Consider the following 17,784-nt stretch of genomic DNA (forward strand, 5'->3'; position numbering starts at 1 on the left):
GAGGCTGAATCTCGCTGAGAATAACAGGGCCTGGGCCCCAGTTGGGAAACTGCCATGGGCGTCGCACTAATAGAGACAGGAAGGTGCTGGAGGACTGACTGGGAAATGGGCCTCCAACCAATTGTTACATCGGTCACTATTCCGATTCCAGACCAGACCCCAACAGAGGCTGGGATACTCGACCAAACCCCCAATGTTTCAGTTTATTTGTCAGACTGTGCGGAAAGAATGATTCGCTCCAGGAGTGATCGCATAAAGAAATAGAGCTTGGTTATTTTTAAAATAAAACTTTACTATTGCTACAATATTAAACATTTTAACTTCAGACCCAAAAACAACAGCTTACAATTAGCCATTTAAACATCACTACTCAATTTCCCATTAAATAATAGGAAAAGAAAGATACAGCTCTCAATCTATCTCACTGTGGAAGAATTGTGGACCCAGAATTCAACTCCTCTCTCCAAATCTTTCTCCAAAAACTGCTCTCTAAAGATTTTTAAAATGTCTTTCTGCCTTCCTTGGTTCCACCCAGCAATGACCTCATCTCCCCAAGCTGGAAAACAAATGATCTCTGCCGGCTGCAAAGAACATTCAGTCCACAAGTACTTTCCCAGTCAAACCACTCCTTGAAGATTGCTTTGGAACATTCCGTACAATCTCTGATCAGTCCATTAGCCCAGATTGAAACACATTCCTTTGTCAATTTCACCTTCTGGCTTCTAAAAACACCCACGCCCTGCTAAACAGGATTCTTCTTTCAAATAAAAACAGGACCACTGCAGTGAATCACACTCTAACCCCACGCTTTTAACCCTTAAATTGCCCAATACAATGAAAATGGAATTTTCTAAAATCTTCCAATCGTCACACCTCCCCCTTAAAAAAAATGAACCAGCTATGTCCGCAGATGGCTTTCGTTTTCTAAAAACATTTTAAATTTTGAACATTTCTTATGATTACATGCAACTTATACTCTGTAATATCATTTTACATGTTACAACAGTCAAACATACATGCGAGTGTAGTGAGTATAGTCCATTTTAGTCTCTCACGTCACAGTCACAAGCACAAATTTATCCACTCCTTGATTTCTAAAGACCGGGGCGGCCTCCAAGATTACACAAGAAAAGCTTCAACAATTCAGTGATATGTAGTTGCCTGGCTCTGACTGCAGAATTCTTCACTTGATGGTGAGACAGGTTGCTATCGATGCTGCAACATTCATCATCTGTTCTTCACATTTATCAGCTGCTTTGTATTCTGTGTCTGTTGAGGAGAGCCAAAAATAATTGGCAACAGATGCAGATGAGATGTTTGCCCTGGTTGGGGAGTCTAGAATCAGGGGACACAATTTCAAAATAAGGGAGAAGCCACTTGGGGCCGGTCTCTGAGGAGACATTTCTTTACTCAGATAGGAAGGAAAGTAAATTGTGAAGGGGACATAAGGAGACTAAAGTGATATAGATAGTGTTATGGGCCAGGGTTTAGAGAACCACAAAGTGTATCATGGAGTACACCTAACCCACAACTTTTACTAGATTGTGGTATGGGGAGCACATGGCCCACTCTACAGGTGTGGTACAGCAGAAATCGAAAAGTTTTTGTCAGCAAAACAATGTTTATTCTATGAACTCAAGTTAACCTTTTTAAAACATAAAATGAACATCTTAGCAACCATCAATTCAAATACAACCCCCAAAGAATACAACAATAAGTAATCCTTACTTTCCTTTTAACATCCATAAAACATTTTTAAAAACCTTTAACAGAAGCACATCTGGTTTAGATTTACTACTGAGAACAGTTATAACTCTGGATTCACCAAATGATCAAGAGATAGACTTTACATGGCAGAGAGAACATTACACCTTCTCTGGCTGGCTTCAGCTCCAACACTGAAACACAACCAAAAAACACAGACACACCAAAGCTTTTCTCAAAGTGAAACTAAAAAGCTGAGCCAGAGCTCAGCTCCACCCACACTCTGACATCACTGCAGTAAGTTTAGCAGACTACCATTTCTGAAAGTGACAGTCTCATGACAATAGGTTAAGTGAGTGGGAAAAGATCTGCTAAATGGAATATAATGAGGGAAAATGTGAAATTCTTCATTTTGGTAGAAAGAATAAAAAAAGCTTATTATCTAAATGGTGAGAGATTGCAGAGCTCTGAGATTCAGAGGGATCTGGGTGTCCAAGGGCATGAATCACAAAAGGTGAGTATACAGGTACAGCAAGTAATTAGGAAAGCTAATAGAATATTATTGTTTATTGTGAGGGGAATTGAATACAAAAGTAGGGAGGTTATGCTTCAGTTATACAGGACATTGGTGAGACCACATCTGGAGCACTGTGTACAGTATTGCTCTCATTTAAGGAATGATGTCAATGTGTTGGAAGCAGTTCAGAGAAGGTTTACTGGACTCATACCTGGAATTTTGAAAGATGACCACAATGTATCCACTATCTTACAGCCGCCTCTTTCAACACTCTGGGATGTAGAGCATCAGTTTTTGGGGATTTATTAACTTTGAACCACATAAATTTCTCCAGTACAACATTTGCACTAATACTAATCTCAGTTCCTCGTGCTCACTGGTCCCTTGGTTCTCCAGTGTTTTTGGGACATTTTCTGTATCTTCCTCTGTGAAGACAGACACACATTGTTTAGTTTCCCTGCCATTTCCTTATTCCCCATTATAAACTCTCCTGTCTCTGTCAGCAATGGACCCACATTGGTCTTTGCTAATCTTTTCCTTTTCACATTCCCATAGGGGCTTTTCCAGTTCTCCCCAGCTTGCTCTCATATTCTATTTTCTCTTATCAGTTTCTTGGTCCTCCTTTGCTGAATTCTAAAACAAAGTTCCCAATCCTCAGATTTATTACTATTTTGGCCACTTTGAGCTTCTTCCTTTGATCAAATGGAATCTTTAAATTTTCTTGGTAGCCACGGATGCATCACTTTTCCTGTTGGATTTTTGTTCCTTAATGGAATCTATAGTTGATGTATAAATCTGAAATCAAAGTCCCCAAAGTTCCCAGAAGACCATAAGCACCTCTCCCGTTTGAGAGAGACGGAGAACTGAGTGGTGGAGATTTAACATGAGGGTCATCACATCTCAGGTCAGGGGCAATGTTGAGAAGGTGAGGCCTTCCTGAATAACCTCAGCTGATACGGGAGTTGAAGGCACGCTTTTGGCGTTGCTCCGCACCACGATCGAGCCATCCAGCCAACTGAGCGAACTGTCCCACTTGTAATTCTGTAATAATTCCATAAATATTAGCTATTGTCCACCTCCCATCAGACCACTTAATGTAGTTTCCGAGGCCACCTCAGACAACCTGCCCCTCATACCCTGATGGTTTTCTGCTGTGAAAAACACCCAGATGAATGAAACAAAAGAACCATGTAATCACCATCACCCATCTCCATGGCAACGTGGCAGGCATTGGGGATTCCAAACAGAAATATGAATGAAATATCTTCCAACTTTCATTCTGCGATCATTGTGAATCTCGAAGTCCACTGAAATAGTCATGAAATAGGCCAGTCCAGCAGAAAGAAACCCTCAGACCCTCCCCATTGACCAACTAACAGAATGAACAAAATGCAGTCCTGGATGTAATTGAGAGCAGAAACAATAACAGCAGAATCCAACCCCTGTAATCACTTGTGAACTTGTTGGTGTCTCAGCAGGTGTGATGAAACACAAACTCCATTCCCACGTTGAGAAGTGAACGGTTTCTCCACAATGTGAACTCTCTGGTGTCTCTGCAGGTTGGGTAAACGACTGAATCCTTTCCCACAGTGAAAGCAGGTGAACGGCCTCTCCCCGGTGTGAACTCGCTGATGTCTCTGCAGATCAGATGACTGAGTGAAACCCTTCCCACACTGAGAGCAGGTGAATGGCCTCTCCCCGGTGTGAACTCGTTGATGTCTCCGCAGGTCAGATGTCTGAGCGAATCCTTTCCCACACTGAGAGCAGTTGAATGGCCTCTCCCCAGTGTGAACTCGCTGGTGTGTCTGCAGGTTGGTTAACTGAGCGAATTCCTTCCCACACTGAGAGCAGGCGAACGGTTTCTCCCCAGTGTGAACTCGCTGATGTCTCCGAAGGTCAGATGACTGAGTGAATCCTTTCCCACACTGAGAGCAGGTGAACGGCTTCTCCCCAGTGTGAACTCGCTGATGTTTCTGCAAGTGGGATAATTCAGTGAATTCCTTCCCACACTGAGAGCAGGTGAATGGTTTCTCCCCAGAGTGAACTCGCTGATGTTTCTGCATGTTGGAGAAATCACTGAATCCCTTCCCACACTGAGAGCAGCTGAACGGCTTCTCCCCAGTGTGAACTCGCTGGTGTGTCTGCAGGGTGGACAATTGAGTGAATCCCTTTCCACACTGAGAGCAGGTGAACGGCCTCTCCCCAGTGTGAATCCGTCGATGAACTTCCAGCTCTGATGGGGCTCGGAATCCGTTCCCACATTCCCCACATTTCCACGGTTTACCCATGTTTTCGGTCAGCTTGTGTCTCTGCAGATTGGACAACTGAAGCCTTGACCACACACAGAACACATGTATGTTTTTCCTCGCTGTGAATGGAGCGATGTTTTTTCAGGCTGTGTAACTGGTTATAGCTCTTTCCACTGTCAGTGCTCTGGAACACTCTCTCACTCGGTTGTGTGTGTCTCGGTGCTTTTCCAGTCACACTGATGGTTAAAATCCTTTGAAGCAGACGGATAGGGCAAACATTTCTCCTTCTAGATTCAAAGGCTGATGATATTCAGGTCCCAAGGAATCTGGTTACTCTGTCAGATCGAGAGGTTACGTTTGAGATTTCTGTCTGTAATTCTTCCTCTTTTAACATTCTGTAAAAGGAGTTTACAAAAGTTATCACTGTCAGTACAGGATAGAAATTCAGAACAGACAATTCTCGTTTCTTTGGAACATTCTTTCCTCTCTCATTCCCCAAAAGCTGTAAATCTCCATCCCACACACTCTCCCTCCATTCTCACTCTGCTGTATCTAATATTCACTCTCCCAATTCCCCTGAAGGTCTGATTCAGGATGATTAACAGATCCATGCTCACGGCTTCCTGTCCTTGACACAGACCAGAAAATCTTCATGCAGGCTGCCAGCCTAACGGAAATGTGTCTCTATCACTGGACTAATTTATAGGATTGTTTCAGTCGTTCAAGATACAGGGGTTTGTGGTTGATCATGATCCGCTGGCCCAGATACTGCGATCAGTAAGACTCTGTACTCCAGGACCTGGGTACATCTTTGAAACATTTTCGCTTGCAGATTAAAACAAAGAGAGCAGGGTTTTTGAAAACACAGGTCCTGAAAGTAACTCCACAGTTAAAAAGGGTAAAAGGTTTTGTCGCGGACAGCCTACATGTCGCGGACGTGAAAGAGAGAAAAAGTTAAAAGGTAAAAGGCTCTGCTGCAGGCAACCTTGCCTACTGTAACACGTGTTGGAAACTGGGAACCGAGGCTGGTTTAGCTCAGTGGGCTAGACAGCTTATTTTGATGTAGAACAAGGCCAGCAGCACAGGTTCAATTCCCATACCAGCTTACCCGAACAGGCGCTGGAATATGCCGACTAGAGGCTTTTCACAGTAACTTCATACTTGTGACAATAAACGGTTATGATTATGAACACAATTAAAGTTGGCAGTATTTGTACTGGGGCTTGTCAGGGACAACCAAGAAGGATTTGACCATAAGTTTAGATAAGTTAGAATTGTATATGTAAGGACTCTATCTACAGTGGCGAACAACCCAAATCAAAAATTGATTGTATCATTAGTTAAAGCAGAAGTATTTGTAAGTTATATGTCTGTTTAAGAACTGTTGTAACTCCTGCAAACTGAAACAGCCTGGACTAAGGGATAGTGATACCAGAGTTTAAACTACCTATCACCCCAGGATGAAAGAATGGTAAAGAATGGTAAAGATGAAAGAGGTAAAGCACCACCAAGGGGCAAACCTATTTCATGCTCCAGAATCGTGGCCAGTCATCTATAGGCCATTAAAAAAATTGGGTAAAATGGGCAAAAGGGGGGAACAGGCCAACTGTGTTGTTAACTGTTATGCTTCTTTCAGTCTAAAAGTCTTACTCGGATGTTAAAGATTTCAATAGTGATAATGACGTGGTAGTGAGGCAAGAAAGAGGAAAATAGTACAGCTGAACATGTGGCTAAAGAGCTGGTGCAGGAGGGAGGGCGGCAGATTTTCAGATCATTGGGAACTCTTCCAGGGCAGGTGGGATCTGTTCAAAAAGGACGGATGCATCCAAACTGGAGGGGCACCAATATTCTTACAGGGAGATTTGCTAGTGCCACTCGGGAGGGTTTAAACGAATATAGCAGAGAGGTGGCAACCAAAATAGCAGGACAGCAGGCGAGGGGAAGGTAGTGGTTAATAGCATGAACAAGTAGGGCCAGTCTAACAATGACAGAGGTGAAAGGAAATGTAAACAAATAAAATGTAAGATGAGGACATGACTGTGAGAGTGAAAGTTGGGAAGGGGATGAGTGTTATCAGAGATCAATAAAGGAGGACAGAATGTCTGGAAAGCAGACAGCACAACATAATCCTGCAGGTCGAAGACAAATCAGGAGGACATATTTCCAAACCTTGTACCTTAATGCACGCAGTATTGGGAACAAGGTCAATGAGCTGACAGCACAAAGAGAGACAAATGGGTGTGATTTGGTGGGGATGCGATTTGGTGGGGATGCGATTTGGTGGGGATACGATTTGGTGGGGATGCGATTTGGTGGGGATATGATTTGGTGAGGATATTATTTGGTGGAGATATTATTTGGTGGGGATGCGATTTGGTGGGGATTACTGAAACATGGTTGCAGGAGGACTGGGATTGAGAGTTGAATGTCCCAGGTACTCAGTATTCTGAAATGATAGACAGAATGGAACTGTTGGTGGAGTTGCTTCATTGGTTAAAGATTACATCAAAAAGAAATTGTATTGGCACTAAGGGCTAAAATGTAGAGCCAATACAGGTGGAAATAAAAAATATGGGGTAGAACTCCTTGGTCGGAGTGATTTACAGGCCCCCGAGGAATACGTCATAATACATAATAACCATGGGTGTTTTAACATGCATATTGACTGGATTAATCAAATTGGCAAGGGTAGCCATGAGGGAGCTTTCATAGAGCAATCTGATATGGAGCCAACCGAAGGGGGTATTTTAGATTTAGCATTATGTAACAAAGAAATATTGATAAACAGCTTTGTCATGAAGGATCCTCTTGGAAGGAGTGATCATAGCATGCTAGAATTTCAAATTCAGATTAAGCGAGGGAAGACAGAGTGTGATACTAGAGTGACAGCATTGGGCAGAGGTAATTACACAGGCCTGAGGAAAGAGTGGCCCAAGGAAACTGGGCACAAATAACTGAGGGTAAGACAGTGGATGAACAATGACGAATGTTCAGGGAAATATTGCAGACCTATGGGCGACACGGTAGCACAGTGGTTATCACTGCTGCTCCACAGCACCAGAGACCCGGATTCGATTCCCGGCTTGGGTCACAGTCTGTGTGGAGTCTGTACGTTCTCCCCGTGTCTGCGTGGGTTTCCTCCGGGTGCTCCGGATGCATGCCACAAGTCTCGAAAGACATGTGTTTTAGGTGAACTGGACATTCTGAATTCTCCCTCAGTGTAACCAAACAGGCACTGGAGTGTGACGACTGGGGGTTTTCACAGTACTTCATTGCAGTGTCAATGTAAGCCTACTTGTGACACTAATAAAGATAATTATTGGCTTTCAATTAAAGCATGTTGTATATTCCTGAGAGTAAGACAAATTGTAAAAGGGAGAAAACGTCCCATGGCTAAAAAAGGAAGTCAAAGAGGACATAAAGGTAAAAAGCTGTGGCATACCATACTGCAAAAGCTACTGGTAAGCTGGAGGATTGAGAGAACTTGAATGTTCAACAAAAGGCACTAAAAATAAAATCAAAAGAGCTAAGATGAACTACAAAAGGAAACTAGCAGAAAATATAAACACCTGATACCAAAAGCTTCAAAAGGTAAATAAAGAGCAAGAGATTATCTAAAGTAAACGTGAGCCCTTCGGAGGACAATGCATGGTCGCACAGTGGTTAGCACTGTTGCTTCACAGCATCAGTGCCGTGGGTTCGGTTCCCGCTTGTCTCTGTCTGTGCGCAGACTGCACATTCTCCCCGTGTCTGTGTGGGTTTCCTCCGGGCGCTCCACTTTCCTCCCACAAGTCCTGAAAGACATGCTGGGTGAATTGGACATTCTGAACATAAGTAAGAGATTATTCATTTTGGCCAAAAAGATCAAAAGGCAAATTATTGGAATCAAAAGCAGATTCAAAATGCTTCTGGGCAGAGGGATCTGGGTGCCTTTGTTCGTGAACCGCAGAAAGTCAGTATGCTGGTACAACATTCAATAAAAAGGCAAATGGAATTTTAGCATTTATTGCAAAAGGACCTGAGAATAAAAGTAGAGATGTATTGTTGCAATTGTATTGGGTGTTGGTAAGACCACATCTGGAGTAATCTGGAGGATGTGGTGGCATTGGAGGCAGTTCAGAGGACGCTCACCAGATTGATTCCAGGGATGAAACGGTTGACGTACGAGGAGAGATTGAACATCTCAAAACGAAACTAAAATATACTGTAGCTGCCTGCTCAAAAACAAAGTGTAAGTCAGACAGCCCAGCTCCACCCACACTCTGACATCACTGCAGCTTTCTGACAAACACCCATTTCATAAAGGTACACCTAATACAGCTATTCGAGAAACACCCATTTCTTACTCGCACATGACACCTCCCCCAAGAAAAAAAACTAAACCATCAACTTCAACATGGTTTCATTTTTCACCTTTTCACTTTCCTTTTAGAAATATGGACAATGAATATACGTTTTTTTTTTAACAAAACACACAAACATTTAATAATAAAATAGTCCATTTCAGTTCTTCCTCCAACTGGAATCCTTCTTGATTGACAGTCTCTCTGGACAAGAAGGTCTCTGCACAATCCATCGATTTCTCTATGCCTCGGCATTTCTCTTTAAAGTCAGATAAATTAGTTCAATCTGATCACAGAGCCCCTTGTAATTCTCCAACACAGGAGCATTGGTTATCACAGCTTTCAGGCAGTCAAATGCCTGTTGAAACTCCGCTGTTCATTTAAATTTGCTACGCTTCTTTAGCAAGTCCATCAGTGGAGCAACCGCACTGCGAAGATTTTGCACAAATTTCCGGTAGAATCCACTCATGCCAAGAAACCGCATTATTTCCCTTCTTGTCGAGGGTATTGGAAACTCCCCAATAACTTTTGTTTTCACATCCCATGGGATCATTGGGCCCTGTCCGATTGTATGGCCCAGGAAAGTGACTTCGGCTTTTCCAAATTCACTTTTGGCTAGGTTTACCACCAAATCTGCCTCCTGAAGGTGATGGAGTAACTCCATCAGATGCTACAAATGTTCTTTGCATGTCAGGCTGAAAATTACCAGATCATCGCTGTATACCGCACAATTGAGTAATCATAAATGACTTTGTTAGTTAACCGTTGAAATGTGGCTGGGGCGTTTTTCATGCTAAATGGCATAACTTTGATTTGGTATATACCATCTGGAGTCTCCTTCATCCTTTCGGATAAAGGTACCTGCCAGTAACCTTTAAGTAAATCCAGTTTGGAAATAAAAGCTGATTGTCCCACTTTCTCATTGCAATCCTCCAAACATGGGATAGGATAAGAGTCCGTTCTTCTAACCACATTAACATTTCTATAGTCCACACACAACCGTTGGGTACCGTCTGGTTCAGGTACCATCACTATGGGTGAGCTCCATTGGCTACAGCTATTTGATAAACATCCATTTCTTAAAGGTACTCACACATGACAGCGGGAAGGGAAAAGGTTAATGGCTGTTGCTCACAGCGAGTGGTTTAGGACACTTTCCGTGATCTGGAGGCCAGGCCACCTTAAGGATCCAGCACCGTGTCCTCAACTATGATCGAGGAAGGAGAGCTTCCATGAGGATAGGCAACGATATCCACAAGGTATAGTTTATTTCACAAGTGGGGTGCACCACAACAGATATCGGTTCATGGCGATCTTGGGTCTATTTTTCATCCAGGGGGGCCTGTTGTGGGAAAATATCGGGGCCCATGTTTTTCTATATATATATTTATTCACATGTCCATTCACATCTCCGTTTAATCGCGGGATAAATGTACAAACGCACAAAGGCAAGTCATACCTCACTAGAAAATAGGGACGGGTTAATTCAGACATCCTGGCAGGCAGCAATCAACACAGGCCATCTACACCCACAATGGCAAAAGTCTGAAAAACCCATTTGAATGAGCAAAACAATCAGGGAAACTGCACGGAGACAGACAGACTGCTCAGACATCCATAAAGATGGTTATCTCCGGATGAACATAGATGGGAGGCTGTTAACACCACATCACAGTTAGAACAACCCTTTGAAATGCTAAATAGGGGCCAGAAATTGTCCGGAGATGCAATTATCAGGTCTGTTTATAACAATTTCTGTAGCTAATGTGATTATACGAACCATCCAGTATTCAATAAAACAAATCAATGTTAATATTAAGTTTTACATATGTCCAACTATCTGTAGTCAGTAAAAACAAGTAACATATCAATGCGACATCGGACAGTACAATGTACAATGGGGGAGAGGCACAGACTCTGCAGCATTCAGGCCCAAGCCTTTGTATCTCCACATACATGTGAAACAAAGACCTTTCCTTAAAGTTCACCACAATCTCCAGGACTCAACTTTAATTCCCTCCAACACCAACTGTCAGAATGAGCAAAATGCCGTCCTGGATGTAACTGAAGCAGAAACGGTAACAGCAACACAATCCAACCCCTGGAATCACTTGTGAAGTTGTTCGTGTCTGAGTAAGCGCCAGGAAACAGAGAATTCCTTCCCACACACAGAGCAGGTGAACGGCCTCTTCCAAAAGTGAACTTGCTGGTGTCTCTGCAGGTTGGATGAGTAACTGAATCCTTTTCCACACGTGGAGCAGATGAATGGCTTCTCCCCAGTGTGAGCCCGCTGGTGTCTCTGCAGTTTGATTGATTCACTGAATCCCTTCCCACACTGAGAGCAGGTGAACGGCTTTCTCCCAGTGTGAACACGCTGGTGTTTCTTCAGGCTGGATAACACAGTGAATCCCTTCCCACACTGAGAGCAGGTGAACGGCCTTTCCCCAGTGTGAACTCGCTGGTGTGTCCGCAGATTGGAGGAAACACTGAATCCCTTCCCACACTGAGAGCAGGTGAACGGTTTCTCCCCAGTGTGAACTCGCTGGTGTTTCTTCAGGCTGGATAACACAGGGAATCCCTTCCCACACTGAGAGCAAGTGAACGGCTTCTCCCCAGTGTGAACTCGCTGGTGTATCTGCAGGTTGGATAACTGAGTGAATCGCTTCTCACACACAGAGCAGGTGAATGGCCTCTTCCCAGTGTGAACTCGCTGGTGTGTCTGCAGGTTGGAGGAATCACCGAATCCCTTCCCACACTGAGAGCAGGTGAACGGTTTCTCCCCAGTGTGAATTCGCTGGTGTGTTTTCAGGCCATATAACTGACCAAATTCCTTCCCACACACAAAGCAGCTGAACGGCCTCTCCCCAGTGTGAACGCGTTGATGACACTCCAGCTTAGATCGGACACTGAATCTCTTCCCACAATCCCCACATTTCCACGGTTTTTCCATGTTTTGCGTCTCCTTCTGTCACTCCAGGTTGGACAATTGAAACCTTACCCACACACAGAACACGTGTACAGTCCCTCCCCGCTGTGGAAGGTACAATGTTTTTTTCAGGCTGTGTAACTGGTTGAAGCTCTTTCCACAGTCAGTGCTCTGGAACACTCTCACCTGCTTGTGTGTCCCAAGGAATCAAGTGATTCTGTCAGATCAAGACAGATTTCTGTCTGTAATTCCTCTTCTTCTAATATCCTGGAAAAACAATTTACAAAAGACATCACTGTCAGAACAGGATAGAAATTCAGAACAGACAATTCTAGTTTCTCTGGAACATTCTTTCCTCTCTTATTCCCCAAAAGGTGTAAATCTCCATCCCATACACTCTCCCTCCATTCTCACTCTGTTGTATCTAATATTCACCCTCCCAATTCTCCTGAAGGTGCTGATTCAGGCTGATTGACAGATCCCTGCTCACTGCTTCCTGGCCGATATTAATTTATTGTCTCCTTAAACGTCAGCCACCTGCTGGGGAAACCAGAACCTTTCATTGTTTGAGAGCCTGAATCAGCCAATAGGAATCATTCTGCTCTGCGATGACGTCTCTGCATTGCAGTGCGCAGGCTCGGCGCGGGAGCCCCGCTGGGTCCCCACTCATTGTTGTGCCTCCTCGAGACAACGTTTCCAGGCAACCGGCTGACGTCTCCGGCCAGGGCGAGAAGACTCTCGCCCACCACCCTTCCCCCGCCGGGGCAAGCGACTGCGCATGTCCAAGAGAGAGGGGGAACTGAGCATGTGCGAGGGAGTGCCCACCACCTGACCGTCCAGCAAAGGGTATTGACCAATGGAAAGAGCTGGACGACCGGAAGGACTCTGGTCCTGCAGTTCACAGCTCCAGGGTCCCAGGTTCGATTCCCGGCTGGGTCACTGTCTGTGTGGAGTCTGCACGTCCTCCCCCTGTGTGCGTGGGTTTCCTCCCGGTGCTCCGGTTTCCTCCCACAGTCCAAAGATGTGCGGGTTAGGTGGATTGGCCATGCTAAATTGCCCGTAGTGTCCTAATAAATGTAAGGTTAAGGGGGGGGTTGGGTTACGGGTATAGGGTGGATATGTGGGTTTGAGTAGGGTGATCATGGCTCGGCACAACATTGAGGGCCGAAGGGCCTGTTCTGTGCTGTACTGTTCTATGTTCTATGATTGTAGATTGAGCTTCACGTAGACTGAAACCTCCTCCTGTCTCCAACATCTGAGTAAAACACTTTCTTTTCTCTCTCTTTCCATTTCTTTTCTCATTCTCACCTTCAATTGGTCACTTGCAGCAACTGAAGGGAAACGAAGTGAATCCAGGGAGGGTGCAGACTCTGGAAAGCTTGGCCCAGGCCTCTCTCTCTCTCTCTCGTCCTTTGCTCCTTCAGCTTGACGCATTTATTTGTCTGTCCAAAATGATAGTCTCTTTCCTCATGTTCACAATTAAAGTGCTGGTTTCCCCAGGAGATGGCTGACATTTAAGGTGACAGTAAATTAATATTTGACAGAGATAATAATCATAATAATAATCTTTATTATTGTCACAAGTAGGCTTACATTATCACTGTAAGTTACTGTGGAAAGCCCCTAGTCGCCACAGTTCGGTGCCTGTTCGGGTACACTGAAGGAGAATTCAGAATGTCCAATTCACCCAACAAGCACGTCTTTCGGGACTGGTGAGAGGAATCTGGAGCACCCGGAGGAAACCCACACAGACATGGCGAGAAAGTGCAGACTCCACACAGACAGTGACCCAAGCTGGGAATCGAACCTAGGACCCTGGCGCTGAGAAGCACAGTGCTAAACACTGTGCTACTGTGCCACCCTGTATGATATGTCTAGTGTTGTTATATGGTGTACATTCGACATATTATTCAGGGTTCTGTAATAAAGCACATTTATTGTTATTCCTAGCTGTTTAATATAGTATAATAACTCCGTTATATATTTCCAATCATTGTTCCATCAGGTGGTTGTTGGACTCTGGATTTCTCTTCTACAGGGACCAGTGTAGGGCGAGGGTCAGTGAATATTTTTACGGATGAGTTGGATAGATTTGTGATTGAAGAAGGTTATGGGGAACAGGTGGGAAAATGGAAAGAAAGCTGAGATGAGGAGGGATTTCTTCACTCGAGGATGTTGTGAAGCTTTGGAATTCTATACCCCAGAGGACTGTGGAGCCTCCATCAGCAAGTATTCCCAAGACAAAAATTGATAGGTTTCTGTTATAACCTGCCTGCTTACCATTGGCTGGGGACTAATGACAATCCCACAATCCTGTGGGAGTATGAGCTTCCCCAATGAGGGGGGGCGGAGAAATCATTAGCAGACTCCCTGCATAAATAGAGCTGGCCAATTTGGAACCAGGGAGAGAGAGGAGTGAGCAGCAAGGGAAGTTGCTGCTGCTGCTGTTGTGTATATATATGTTATTGTAAATAAATTTTATTTCTTTGTATCCTGAAAACTCGTGCTGGATTCTTCATGGCCCTCACAAAAGTTTCTATATATTGAAGATATCAAAGAATATGGGGGATAGTGTGGGAAAATGGTGCTGAGGTAGATCGGTCAATGATCTCATTGAATGGTTGAGCAGGCTCGATGGGCCGAATGGCTGACTGCAACTCCGATTTGTTATGGTTTCTGTGTCCAGGACAGGAGCATGGATCTGTTAATCAGCCTGAATCAGCACCTTCAGGAGAATTGGGAGGGTGAATATTAGACACAGCAGAGTGAGAATGGGGGGAGAGTGTGTGGGATGGAGATTTACAGCTTTTGGGGAATGAGAGAGGAAAGAATGTTCCATTGTAAGTAGAGTTGTCTGTTCTGAATTTCGATCTTATGCTGACTGCAATGTCTTTTCCAAACTGTTTTACAGGATATTAGAAGAGGAGGAATTACAGACAGTTATCTCAAACATCATGTCTCGGTCTCACAGACTCACTCAATACATCGGGTCCTAAATGTCATTGGTCTTTGAATCCAGAAGGAGAATGTTTTACCGATCTGTTGACTTCAAAAGATTTTAACCATCAGTGTGACTGAAAAGCACCGAGACACACACACCCGAATGAGAGTGTTCCAGAGCACTGACGGTGGAAAGAGCTTTAACCAGTTATGCAGCCTGAAAAACATCACACCATTCACAGCAGGGAGAGACCGTACATGTGTTCTGTGTGTGGACGAGGCTTCAACTGATCGGAAAACCTGGAGAGACACAAGGAGTAACAAAACATGAAGAAGCCTTGGAAATGTGGGGACTGTGGGAAGGGATACAGAGTCCCATCTGTGCTGGAAACTCATCGACACATTCTCACTGGGGAGAGGCCGTTCACCTGCTCTGTGTGTGGGAAGGGATTCACTCATTTAGTCTGTCTGCAGTCACACCAGCGAGTTCGCACGAGGGAAACACTGTTCACTTGCTCTGTGTGGGAAAGGATTCAGTGATTCATCCAACCACCAGAGACACCAGCGAGTTCACACTGGGGTGAAGCCATTCACCTGCCCTTAGTGTGGGAAGGGATTTACTCAGTCATCCAACTTACAGATACACCAGCGAGTTCACACTGGGGAGAGGCCGTTCACCTGCCCTCAGTGTTGGAAGGGATTCATGTGATTATCCAGCCTGCAGTCACACCAGCGAATTCATACTGGGGAGAAGCGGTTCACCTGTGTTCAGTGTGGGAAGGGATTCAGTGATTCACCCACCCTGCAGACACATCAGCGAGTTCATACTGGGGAGAGGCCGTTCACCTGCTCTCAGCGTGGGAAGGTATTCCCTGTTATCCAACCTGCAGAAGCATCAGCGAGTTCACACTGGGGAAAGGCCGCTCAGCTGCTCTCAGTGTGGGAAGGGATTCACTCGGTTATCCAACCTGCTGAGACACCAACAAGTTTACAAGTGATTACGGAGGCTGGATTCTGCTGTTCTTGTTTCTGCTTCAATTACAGCCAGGACGGCATTTGTTTCATTCTGACAGTTTCGGACATGAACTTCAAATTGCTAAAGGGCTGGTAGCAATGCTAAGCTTCCTTCTCAATGGTGCAGTAGTTTCTCTGGCACAGACATAATATATATTTTTTAAGTATGCCACCAGCCTCTCTATTCCTGACTCACCATCCTGTAGTAACACTGCCCCTGCACCCAGGTCCCTAGTATCTGTGGCTATTCCAAAGGGTTTCGAAAAATCAGGTTTGCTTACCAGCACGACCCTCAGTTTTACAAACGCTGTTTGGCATCTGCTAAACATACCATTTTTGCTTGTTTCCGCAATACATTTGTCAAAAATACCGCTGTGGTACTGAAGTCAAATACAAACTTTCTATAGAACCAGCACATGCCTAGGAACCTCATAATCTCCCGTTTTGTTTTGGGAATGGGGAAATCTAGTAACGTCCTTACCTTGGCTCTTCTGGGCACCACTCACCCCTGTCCCACTACTTGCCCCAGCTTTGGCAAACTGGCTTTTGGCCAAAGTGATGACTAAATCGGCCAACTGCAGTTGTTTAAATGACCCCTCAAAGTGTCCTACATGCTCCTTCGGTGTGTCACTGTAAACTACCACGTTGTCCAAATAGACTACGCAGTTAGGCATGGGAGCAGTCACTTGGTACATCAGTCGCTGAAGTATAATTGGTGTGTTTTTAAATCGAAATGGCAATACTTTACACTGATATACTCCCCTTGGAGTCACAAAGGCAGATATCTCTTTAACCCTTGGGAGGTTTAAGGAACCTGCCAATAGCCCTTTAACAGGTTGATTTTTGAAAGGAGTGAGGCACTGCCTATCCTATCGATACAGTCCTCCAACCTGGGAATCGGATACAAATCCATTTTGTTGGTGGCATTTGTCTTCCACTAGTCTGTCCAGAACCGGTTGTCCCATCCGGCTTAGGTACAAACATGGCCGGCGACCATCAGCTATTCTACTCGGCTCAATTAAATGATTCTCCAACATGTGTTGGATTTCCGCTTCTATCTGAGCTGCTTTCTGTGGGTTCAGTCGATATGGATGGTGTTTTATTGTCACCCACACCTCCATCATGTTCAGTTAATGTAGTGCACCCCCCGTGTGTCCCGACCAATCTTCCTGTGTAGGATCCTTATGAGACCTTTGTGTTGCTCTCCTAAGTCTGCCACCTCAGTATCTAACTGTTCTGGTATTAGCGTATTTGTTAGTTGTACCACAGGAGGGTCGTTCTATCCCTCTAGAATGGAATCCTATATGTGGGCCCCACACTTCAGGAAAGATGTGAAGTTCACAGAGAGGGTGCAGAGGAGATTTATGAGAATGGCAGCAGGGATGAGGGATTTCAGTGAGTTGGAGAGACTGCAGCACCTGAATTTGTTCTTTTCAATCATAGACTCATTAGAATGGAGAAGGAGGCCATTCAGCCCATCAAATGTGATATGGGGAATAAAGTGTTAATATGATTGGGATGAGTTGTAAAGTGGGTTATATTTATGAAAGCTGTGTGTCTCTCACTGTATTTTCCACCAGAACCATTAACCTGCACATCTGCCACTTGTTTTTTCATTCATGAGATGTGGGCATCGCTGGCTGGGCCGCATTTGTTGCCCATCCCTAATTGCCCTTGAACTGAGTGGCTGCAGTTAAGAGGCAACTACATTGCTGTGGGTCTGAAGTCCCAAGTAGGCCAGACCATGTCAGCATGGCAGATTTCCTTCTCTTTTTAAAAAAAAAATAATTTTTATTCACATTTTCACAAAAATGAAAACAATAACAGAAAATTCTAAGAACAATAAAAAACAGAACCCCCCCTCCCCCCCCGCCGTAAATACAAAAGAGAAGAAATTAACACCCGTCATTGGCAAAAAACAGACATTCAACCCAAAACAAAAACAAAAGAGACAACCCCCCCCCCCCCCCACCGGGTTGCTGCTGCTGCTGACCTTTTATTTTTACCGTTCTGCCAGGAGATCTAGGAATGGTTGCCATCTCCTGAACAACTCCTGCACTGATCCCCCCTTAGGGCAAAGTTCACCCTCTC

The 17,784-nt window shown here is 44.6% G+C and overlaps 1 protein-coding gene across 1 annotated transcript; it reads right to left on the bottom strand.

Moving 5' to 3' along the window:
• Positions 1–317: 317 nt before the first annotated feature.
• On the bottom strand, positions 318–11,963 carry LOC119951353 (gastrula zinc finger protein XlCGF26.1-like). The gene is made up of 4 exons (XM_038774488.1): positions 10,963–11,963; positions 8,292–8,294; positions 2,433–4,545; positions 318–1,335 (listed from the first exon to the last, which is right to left on the bottom strand). The coding sequence occupies exons 1-3, from the start codon at positions 11,761–11,763 to the stop codon at positions 3,670–3,672; spliced, it is 1,680 nt and encodes a 559-aa protein (XP_038630416.1). The 5' UTR covers positions 11,764–11,963; the 3' UTR covers positions 318–1,335; positions 2,433–3,669.
• Positions 11,964–17,784: the final 5,821 nt, after the last annotated feature.

This window comes from Scyliorhinus canicula, chromosome 17, assembly GCF_902713615.1.
Source record: "Scyliorhinus canicula chromosome 17, sScyCan1.1, whole genome shotgun sequence".
In the NCBI taxonomy this organism is placed as follows: domain Eukaryota; kingdom Metazoa; phylum Chordata; class Chondrichthyes; order Carcharhiniformes; family Scyliorhinidae; genus Scyliorhinus; species Scyliorhinus canicula.

What these genes read in the sequence shown, in the direction of transcription:
- LOC119951353 (XM_038774488.1), bottom strand. Translation starts at nt 11,763, where the DNA reads ATGGAAAAACCGTGGAAATGTGGGGATTGTGGGAAGAGATTCAGTGTC.